The 11,066-nt window shown below is 34.2% G+C and overlaps 2 protein-coding genes across 2 annotated transcripts; one reads left to right on the top strand and one right to left on the bottom strand.

Moving 5' to 3' along the window:
- Positions 1-5,027: 5,027 nt before the first annotated feature.
- LOC121471627 (olfactory receptor 4P4-like) lies at positions 5,028-5,969 on the top strand. The gene has a single exon (XM_041722416.1). It carries the CDS (start codon positions 5,028-5,030, stop codon positions 5,967-5,969), a length of 942 nt encoding a protein of 313 aa, XP_041578350.1.
- A 3,542-nt stretch (positions 5,970-9,511) lies between these two features.
- Positions 9,512-10,450, bottom strand: LOC121471626 (olfactory receptor 4P4-like). Its single transcript, XM_041722415.1, has one exon. The coding sequence runs from the start codon at positions 10,448-10,450 to the stop codon at positions 9,512-9,514; it is 939 nt and encodes a 312-aa protein (XP_041578349.1).
- Between the last annotated feature and the right edge of the window lie 616 nt (positions 10,451-11,066).

The following is an 11,066-nucleotide window of genomic DNA, read 5'->3' as shown; positions in this document are numbered from 1 at the left end:
TAGGATTCACAGTTGAATACTTGTAGAAGGTTTAGAACCACCTGTAGAGTATGGTAAGCACTAAATAATATTAGATATTATCATTATTTCTCTTGTGTCTGCAAGACTGCTGATACTAGCAATCTATTTGATATAAATTGTAATAGCCTGAATTTTTATTCATTAACATTTCAGTGTTATTATTTCTATATGGGGTAGCTAATTTATACATAATGATATGAGGAAAAGCAATGTGAAAGAGAAAATAATTAGTGCCTATTGCATACTTTGTATCTGATTATTCAAACTGCACAACTATGGAATATATATATTAGAACCCCCCATGTTGAAAAGGGAGAAAAGTTATCAGACAAGTTAATTACCTTACTCCAGACCATATGGCCAGATCATTATCCTGGTCTTTTGTATGAATCCAAAGTTAATCCACTGACCATAATATCAAAGTATCAACAACATGCAGAATACAAGGCACAGCCACTGCCTGATGAGCTACCTTGAACCAATTAAATGAAAATTAATTACCCGGATGTTCAAATTTAATTGTTAGTAATGAGATACATAGAATATTTCAGGGAGGGTTAATGAGATAAAGATTTCCATAGATTGAAAGAGCTAAAAGGTAGACAAGAAGGAGTGGCTTTTTAAATTTTTTATTCAAGTACAGTTAATCTACAATGTTTTATTAGTTTCTGGTGTACAATATAATGATACAATAATGGTATACATTTTTCAGTGCTCATCAAGATAAGTGTATGCTCTAATCCCCTTCCCCTATATCACTCATCCCCCAACTCACTACCCCTCTGGCAATACTCCTTTGTTCACTGTATTCAAGTCTGCTTTTGTTTGTTAGTTCTTTTTCCTTTGTTTGTATGCTTTCTTAAATTCCATATATGAGTAATATCATATAGTATTTGCCTTTCTCTAAGTGACTTATTTCACTTAACATTGTACCCTCTAGGTCCTTCCATGGTGTTGTAAATAGCAAGATTATTCTCTTTTATGTCTAAGACTATTCCATTGTGTATACATGTATGTATGTTTGTATGTATATATACACATCTTCTTTATCCATTCATCTATTGATTGAGTCTCTTATGTATCTTGACTATTGAGAATAATGGGTCAATAAACATAGGGGTGCAGATATTTGCAAAAGAGTAACTTTTAAGCATGGAGTGACATAGGAAACCAAAATTTTAGAGGTTAATTTAGCATAGTATATTGAATGAACTACAAAAATACAAGAGTTACTAAAACAGAGGTGGAATATCTCTGTCCAACACAAGGGAAGCCTGGGTACTGTTGTGCGCCCCTTTTCAAATGGAAAGTAGAGAGGACTCAGAGCAGGAAGGAGTCTGAAATTTAACTCCAACAGTGCCTTGAAGTATCTATTAGTTGCAAATAAGGATGGGGAAAAGAGTCTATTATCCTTTTAACCTTCAAAAAAGGGATACATTATTTTTGGGATTTTTTTTAAGATTTTTTATTTATTTATGAGAGATGCACAGAGAGAGAGAGAGAGAGAGAGAGAGCCGCAGAGACACAGGGAGAGGGAGAAGCAGGCTCCATGCAGGGAGCCTGACATGGGACTCAATCCCAGGTCTCCAGGATCATGTCCTGGGCTGAAGGTGGTGCTAAACCGCTGAGCCACCTGGGCTGCCTGATACATTTTTTTTTTTTTTTCAAAATGAAAGAATCAATTAGTATAAGAACTTCAAGCTCTTTAAAAAAATTGGTTAAGTTCTCACATTCTAAGGAAAAAGAAAGGTAAAGAGTCCAGGCAAGGGCTGGATCCCATGGCATATGAATTAAGATAGTAAAGTAAATTCAAATTAAAAATAATGATAATGACGGGCACTGAGGTGGACACTTGACGGGATGAGCACTGGGTGTTTTTCTGTATGTTGGTAAATTGAACACCAATAAAAATTAATTAAAAAAAATAAAATAAAATAAAAATAATGATAATAATAAAAAAGCTTAGCCCCTAAACTAGCTCTTTGACTATATATAAAATTGCGATTGAAATATCACTGCTTCAGGGGTACCTGGGTGGCTCAATTGGTTAAGTGTCCAACCCTTGGTTTCACTCACGTCATGATCTCAGGATTGTGGGCTTGAGCTCCGCATTGGGCTCCTTGCTCACTGGTGAGTCTGCTAGAGATTATCCCTCTCCCATTGTGCTTCCCCTATGCTCGCTCTTGTTTCCTCTCTCTGTCTTTCAAATAAATAAATAAATAAATCTTTAAAAAATTATCATTGCTCCTATTTAAGAAAGCCTATTATAGTTAATGCTTCCTACAAAAGCATATGGGCTGTACTTGCCAGAATTTTGATAGACTTTGTTGCAAAAATTAACTGAATAAATTAGGAAGTGCCAGTTTTGATTTTTCTATTTGTATTTCATATATTTATTGTGTGGGTATTTGTAAAAATAGAGAGCATTTATAGAATACTTCCATTTTTAAAACTATATTTAGGTAACAGGATTCCATTTTGTTTCTGAAGTTTATTTTGCTTTTCTCATGTCATCACCAAGGGGGTTAGTGCCTTCCATATTTAGTTTTATTTATTTTTAACTTTTTTCTTAAGATTTTATTTATTCATTCACGAGAGACACACAGAGAGGCAGAGACATAGTCAGAGGGAGAAGTAGGCTCCATACAGGGAGCCTTATGTGGGACTTGATCCCGGGACTCCAGGATCAATCCCTGAGCCATAGGCAGATGCTCAACCGCTGAGCCACCCAGGCGTCCCCGTATCTAGTTTTAGAGAGTCCATTACACTACCTGGAATGGTGCATGTTACATGGTAGGAACTCAAAAAATGTTTGTTAAATAAAGAAATAAATTATTCATTTCTCTTTCTGCCCTCAAAATCTTTAAAGCCTTATTTCATGCAATTGATTTGAAATTTTGAAAAGCTCCACGAGGTGTAGAGAAGGAAAGCATTATTTTAGTTCACAGATTAGAGAAAGGAAGGCCCGAGAGGAAGTGAAGAAAACTGACTATAGTTATATAGCTCATGAATTTGCCTTTGCACCAGAATTAGTCCTTGTAGCTTTTGATACCAAGTTGTCTCTTTAAATCGCATAAACATGAAATAGGATCTTGTAAATCTAAAATTCAGGGACTTTGGGATGCCTGGGTGGCTCAGTGGTTGAGCCTCTGCCTGCCTTTGGATCAGGGTATGATCCCGAGTCTGGGGATGGAGTCCTGGGAGAAACCTGCTTCTCCCTCTGCCTGTGTCTCTGCCTCTCTCTCTCTCTCATGAATGAATAAATAAAATCTTAAAAAAAATAAAATGAAATAAAATTCAGTGACTTTAATATTAACAAAGAAGACATTGTAAATAGTATGAAGATGTTAGAAATGTAAGTTCTAATAAATAGCATGATTGTGAATTCTTTGGATATCTGATGACACTTTGGAGAATTGTCAAGAAGAAACATTCAACTGAGGGAAACAAGGGAACTGGGAAGTCACCAGATTATTTGCCCATCTTTCCAGTGTGAGATCTAGTTAAGACAGAAGGAGCAACAGAGACACAAGGAGTTTCAAGCTATCCTGTTCATTAATTAATGAAATGTTTCTACTTGTATTTTTTTTCCTGTGAGAATCATGTTTTTCTTTAAGAGCTATATGAAAAAAGTATTACAAATTAGCTTAGGTTCTTGGAAAAGATTAAAGATATGCTATTCCTATAGAAACAATTGGCACATTAATTGAAAATGAACATACAGTTTAAAGTAAAGCTCTTTTTGAAAAAGAACTATATATTTTTTCTGATTATAGAAATACTGAGAATTTTGTGATAGCTTGAAAAATAGTCCTTGGGATTTTTTTTGAAATTGTCATTATTTCTACAGGAAATAATTCAGTCACCTTTAAAAAATAACAAGGGAGGGATGCCTGGGTGGCTCAGCAGGTGAGCGTCTGCTTTCTGCTCAGGGTGTAATCCCAGGGTCAGAGATCGAGTCCCACATTGGGCTCCTTTTGGGGAGCCTGCTTCCCCCTCTGCCTATGTCTCTGCCTCTCTCTCTCTCTCTCTCTCTACCATTAATAAATAAAATCTTTAAAAAAAAGAGAAAATGGTGAAATTATAATTTCTTAATGCAATCCTTTATTAGAAAAAACAATGATTGAAGTCCAATGTATGTCAGGTGAGTGGCACTCATGTCTATGCATTGTTCTAGTTTAGTGTTGTAGAAAATCTCTCTCAATATTAAGTATCTAATTATTATTATTGTTTCATACATCTATTTTAGGTCACAAGAAATATCACAGCCTCTTAGACTTCAGCTGGTATTATATTTTCATTATTGCTTTCTATAATGTTGGTAAATATTAAGAGATTTCAACTAGGTCAGGACTAGGGTGAGGCAAGTGAGTTACCCACCTCATGTGCAAACAACTCAATAATCAAAATAATAAGATTTTTATGCAATATTTAAAATTTAAAATTTAAATTGCAAATTCCATCATAATAATGGAATTTTATTTTTCTAAGTTTTTTTAATACCAGTTAGTTAATATACAGTGTATTATTAGTTTTAGGTGGAGAATTTAGTGATTCAACAGAAAAATGGAATTTTAAATAAAGACAGGATTGTACTTTGTAATTGCACAATTCATCTCATTTACTTGGATTTAAGTCTGGCTATTTCAACCTATCAAGCAGGTGAGCTAGTCCAGGAAAATAAATGCTCCCTCCCTAAGCCTACTTCTGCAACCCCTACATAAGATGACTGCACACCTTTGTTTATGACTTGAACAAGTGTGACTATTAGTAATATTTCTTTTCACTCTACAAAAAAAAAACCTAATCTATTATATTATATGGTAAGCCTATTTATACAAAGCTTATAATTATTTGAAAATGTGCTGTAGGAAACTGATTAAACAAATAAATTTATTTTTACAACACTTCCTCTAATTCATACCATGTTTAGTTCAGTATTTCTTATGCTGACTTATCTTTTTTTTTTCTTCAGGCAAACCTTTGAGACTTAACTGCATTAAGCCATGGAAAATATTAATAATGTCACTGAATTTGTTCTGTTGGGACTTTCCCAGAATAAGAAAGTTAAAAACTTATGCTTTCTATTATTCTTATTTTGTTACATAGCTATTTGGATGGGAAACTTGCTCATAATGATTTCTATCACATGCAGTCAGCTAATTGACCAACCCATGTATTTCTTCCTTAATAATCTTGCCCTCTCAGATCTGTGTTATACTTCAACAGTGACACCCAAGCTAGTCACTGACTTGCTGGTAGAAAGTAACATAATTTCTTATACTAACTGTATGGCACAGCTTTTTGTCATGCATTTCTTTGGGGGGATTGAAGTCTTTATCCTCACAGGGATGGCCTATGACCGCTACGTGGCCATCTGCAAGCCCTTGCACTACACCGTCATCATGAACAGAAAGAGATGTTATGCCATAGTCATTGCTAGCTGTACTGGGGCATTTCTGCATTCTTTTGTCCAATGTCTCCTTACCATCACTTTACCTTTCTGTGGCCCCAATGAGATAGATCACTACTTTTGTGATGTGTATCCTTTGCTGAAACTGGCCTGCACAGATACCTACAGAGTTGGGATCCTAGTGGTTGCCAATTCTGGCATGATGGGCTTGGTGACGTTTGTGGTCTTGGTTCTATCTTACTTATTGATATTATACACCATCAAGTCTTACCCTGCAGAGAGCCGCACCAAAGCTCTTTCCACCTGCAGCTCCCATATCACAGTTGTGGTTCTGTTCTTTGTGCCTGTTCTCTTCATTTACATTCGCCCAGCCACAACTTTTCCAGAAGACAAAGTGTTTGCTCTTTTCTACACCATCATTGCTCCTATGTTCAACCCTCTGATTTACACATTAAGAAACATGGAGATGAAAAATACCTTGAGGAAAGTGTGGTGCCAGAAACCATGTTTGATTGGAAGGCAAATCATTATATAACCTACTTACGTGATAGTTACTGTACTTGAAAAACCATGAACTTTTTTGTAAGAAAAATAAGCATAGACATTGGTGTCACGGCATTAATAGGATAATTTATCTTGAAGTACTTTCTTCTTTCTTTATTGGTTTCTTATTTAAAATTTCCCCTAGTAATCTGAGCCATCATTTTCTTGTTGAAGTTCTATTACACTGTTCTTTGAAATATTTTTCCTTTGAACTTTATCCACAAGTTGCTAACTGGAGGTGTCCTTTCTAATCTCCTTTTATTTTGGATTCATGAATGAATCTTTAAGTACATAAGCTGCATTCACATTAATCATCCCAGACATAAAGGGTCATCTCTGTGTTCTCATAAAAAAGGAACATCAGAAACTTAGAATCATGTTTTTCACTCAGCTCATGAGTTTCCATATTCACTGCAACAATTTAAAAAGCAAAAATTATTTAAATAGGGTCTAAGCAATAAAAATACTATGTATGAAATAATGGTTCTATAAAAATTGGAAAAGTTTTTCTAAAATGACTTACTTAGATCATTTCAAAATCACAGCATTTTATTATAGAAATATTTGCTGTAAAATAGTAATGAAAAAGTCGTATTGATGATAAATAGTGTAGCCATATAATTCATTCTCCAAACTGAGCCTTGAGTGTAAAAAGAGGGTCTACAGATAATTGTGCTGACATAACAGACGTAAAATTAGATTGTGTGAGGAGAGTAGGATGTTTGACTACTTTTAAATGTCTGAGAAGTGTGGATGCCCCAGTAGCAAGATTAGTGGCAGACTGTAGTATCTCCACTAACTATTACTGGGAACCAATGTGATCGTAAAAACAAATATAGATGCCAGTATTGAAACCACTTGGTCTAGAATATGCTTAAATTTATTTTTTCCTTTGCCATCAAAATGAAAACTATTAATTTCCAATTTCTATGAAACTTCTATACATCTGGATATCTATAGATGTCTGTATAACTGAAAAAGCTTTTCAAATAATTGACGTAAATAACAGTTTTGTCTTAATTATTTAGTAAAATTGAACTCACTGGACATCATGAAACTAAAATGATGGAATGGAGAGTGGAATTATATTGCACAATTAAGGGTAGAAGTGAACATAACCCGAATATGTAACTGAATATATAAGTGAGGCTACAAATAAAAGTTCATACCACAGTGTGCAATGAAAAATTTTAGAGAAGTTCAAATAGAAAAATATGATTGGATAATTATCATTATAAGGGGTATGTTTGTAAAGGTATTAAAATTTCAAAAACTATTACTAGATCAGTTGATACCCTAATTGAATATTTAGCAAAATTAGTGTGTAGCCTACATCATGATACATGTCAGTTTGTACTGGTTCATTAAAGGTAACTCTTGAAACAGTGAGAAAATTATGAACCAATGTTTATTTTTCACACTTGATTTTGGGTTAAACTCTTAAGTTTATTGCCTAATAAAATGATTTTTTATTCTATATAACTGATATTGCAAAGTAAACTAATAACAGAGATGACAATTAGGATTCAAATTTCTCCTAATGCTCAAAATAAAAAATTTGAAGTTGGTAACAGCTGATAATTAAGCATGGAGATGAAAAAAATCTTTCTACTTGAGAGATCCTGGAAAGGCAACTATGCTTTCCTCCTCTTTTTCTTCCTCTGTAAAATGGAAGAAATATTAACTATCTCAAAAGGTAATTGTAAAACTGAAAGGAAATGAGTATTTGTTCTAAGAATGGAAACTGCTTACCATATTTTTTTATTGTTTCTATTATCCCTCATATCTGTACATTAATTTCTGTGAAACATTCAAATTAAAATTCTCAACATGAATATTTTATTTTATACTTTGGAATTTTTATTTTATAAAGATATACATAAGATTCTTGTAGCTTATGACTGTATATGTTAAAATAATATTATAATAAACAAGATTTCAATCGATGCAAGATAATTGTATGTTTTCTTTAAAAGCCCTAAAACTCTAACTTTGAATTAATGATCTAATTATCTGATTTATTTTATAGATGACTAAACTGACATTCAGAGGTTTAGCATTTTTCTAAGCATCAAACAAGTAGTTTGGTAAAGAAAAATAATTTTTATATAAACTGATGGCAAGTGTCAAAGTTTTATTTTAAGCTTGTCAGCAAGAAAGAAAGCTTCATAAAATACAGATCACATATTTCACTCTTGATAGTAACATGTATAAAAGAGTAGAAGATGGAGTCAGGTGAGATTTTCAAACTAGATACAACAGAAAATGTCTTCTTTAAAAACAAAACAAAACAAAACAAAAAAACTCCGAATCCACATAGTTGGATGAGTGAATCCAACTTCTCAAAGATGCACTTCTTTCCATTAAATTCCATTAAACAATGACTTAAATGTGCCATTCAATCCCCCCTCCTCTCACTCTCTTATCTATCTATCATCTATCTATCATCTATCTATCTATCACCTATCTATCATCTATCTATCTATCTATCTATTTATCTATCTATCTATCATCATCATCATCATCATCATCATCATTATCATCATCATCTATCTACTCCATCACTAAATCTACTCTATAGTTAATGTCACATAGCATTTTCAGGTTATCTTAAACTTGAATTTAGGGGATCCCTGGGTTGTTCAGTGGTTTAGCGCATGCCTTTGGCCCAGGGCGTGATCCTGGAGACCCAGGATCGAGTGCTACATCGGGCTCCCTGCATGGAGCCTGCTTCTCCTTCTGCCTGTGTCTCTGCCTCTCTCTCTCTCTCTCTCTCTCTCTCAATCTCTCTGTGTGTGTGTGTGTGTGTCTCATGAATAAATAAATAAAATCTTTTAAAAAAAACTATGAATTTAGATAGTAAATGAATTTTTTTTTACTTTGAAAAAATCCTTAATTTTGAAGGATTTATATTTTCTTCCTTTCCACAGGACTGCTAGTTATGGTTTACTCCTTGATCATATATATTGAATTTCAAACTAGTTAAAATAGCATGAGTTCAGCCGTACTAATCTCTGCTGCCCATACACTTTTTGGAGTCTTGTTTGATTGAACCCAGGGTGGAATTTCTTCTTGGCTGTATGAATCCAAAGTATATGGAAGTGGAGAAGTATGTGAAGAAGGATACCTATCAGCATAATGGTGGTGTCTAATGTCCAAGTGGGTCATTAAACCATGAAGGTGATTCCTAAGAGGGATGAAAAACAGAACTATGTGACAAGATGTTTATACATTCATTTAATAAATATTTATTGAGCACCTAATATGCATTATACCCTTTGATGGCTGCTGGGAAATTAGTAGTGAAAAACCTACAGCATGATCAACTACTTTCATGGACCTTAAAACTTAGTGAAGGATGAAAAAAGTGAAGCATATTCAGCAAAGGAATATGAAAGAGAAACCCACCCATGGCAAGCTGATGTTTAAGGTTTAGCCCTTACATATTCTGACTGGTTTTTCATTCGGTAAGGAATCAGAGAAAGGGGATATGTGATGAGAAGATATCCATTCACATCCAAAGATGAATAGCCTTCAAATCATTGGTTTCCCTTTCCAAAACCTTTCAGTGCACCAAACTTTCCTTATGGCATTTTTCATCTCTGTGTTTCTAAGTGTATATATAGGAGGATTGAGCATGGGGACAAAAATTGTGTAGAAGAGTGTAAATACTTTATCCTCTGGTAAAGTTGTGGCAGGCCTAATGTAAACAAAGATGACAGGTGCGAAAAACAGGATCACAACTGTGATGTGGGAGCTGCAAGTGGAAAGTGCCTTGTGGCAGTTCTCTGCAGAATATGCTCTCACATTATATAATATCATAAAGTAGGAGGCCATCAAAACCACAAAGATCACCAGTCCCATCAGACCGGAATTGGCAATGACTAAGAAACCAATTTTGTGTGTATCAATGCATGCCAGTTTCAACAAAGGATATACATCACAGAAATAGTGATCTATTTCATTGGGTCCACAAAATGGTAAAAAAATTGTAAGAAGAAACAGGCCAAGGGAATGCAGAAACCCCCCTGCACATGATGCTCTGAGAATTGAGTTACATCTTTGCCTATTCATGAGGATGGCATAGTGGAGTGGTTTGCAGATGGCCACATAGCGATCATAGGCCATTCCTGTGATGATGAAGACCTCAACCCCTCCAAAGAAATGTGTAGTAAATAGCTGTGTCATGCAGTTTTTATAGGAAATGACCTTATTCTCTGTCAGTAAGTCTGTCATTAGTTTGGGTGTCACAGTGGAGGTATAGAGGAGGTCTGAGAGGGCAAGGTAATTAAGGAAGAAATACATGGGCTGATTAATTAGCTGACTGCATGTGATAGAAGCCATAATAATCAAATTCCCCAACCAGATAGCTAGATAACAGAGTAAGAAAAATAAAAAGCAGAGGATTTGGACTTTCTTATTCTTAGAAAGTCCCAAGAGAATAAATTCAGTAACATTGTTCCTATTTTCCATGATCTGATGCTCCAGAAAGGTATCTGAAATGACAAAAGCAATAAAGCAAATCATTGATGAGAAAAAGGAAACCTAATATTCAATTAAAATGACCTAATGCATGTTTTAAGACATTAGCCGTTTTAATCCATTGAAATCATTCATTTAATAAAATCCTTTCAAATATCTAGTGCCAATATTCTTCCAGGAACTTTGGATATAGTGATGAATTAAACAAAGTCCTAGCTTTTGTGAAATTTAAATTCTTTTGGGAGGAAGCAGTAAATTCTACTCATAAAAAGTAAAAAAAAGAGAGCTATCAAATTGTGTTAAGTATTTGTTCAAATACTAAGTTCAAAGTATGCTTATTAGTGCAAATAGTGTTAAGTATTAATTCAATTAATATTAAGGAAACATAATGTAGCATCTTAGAATGTAAACTGGAGGTAACCATAGAATTTACCTGAACAGATGGTTTCTAATGAGACCACAAAAATGGTGGAGGGGCATGTGAGTGCTTGGCATATAGTCAATGTTAAATAAGGATTAACTAAAGAAAAAGCTTGAGAGCAAACAGTGTGCTATAAGCTTGAGGGAATAATACAATATTAGAAATAACCATTTGACCATTAATCAG

This window comes from Vulpes lagopus, chromosome 11 (genome assembly GCF_018345385.1).
Source record: "Vulpes lagopus strain Blue_001 chromosome 11, ASM1834538v1, whole genome shotgun sequence".
Taxonomy (NCBI): domain Eukaryota; kingdom Metazoa; phylum Chordata; class Mammalia; order Carnivora; family Canidae; genus Vulpes; species Vulpes lagopus.
This window is presented reverse-complemented; position numbering and strand designations above follow the sequence as displayed.

Excerpts from the sequence above, each read along its gene's own strand:
- LOC121471627 (XM_041722416.1), top strand. The coding sequence starts at position 5,028 with ATGGAAAATATTAATAATGTCACTGAATTTGTTCTGTTGGGACTTTCC.
- LOC121471626 (XM_041722415.1), bottom strand. The coding sequence starts at position 10,450 with ATGGAAAATAGGAACAATGTTACTGAATTTATTCTCTTGGGACTTTCT.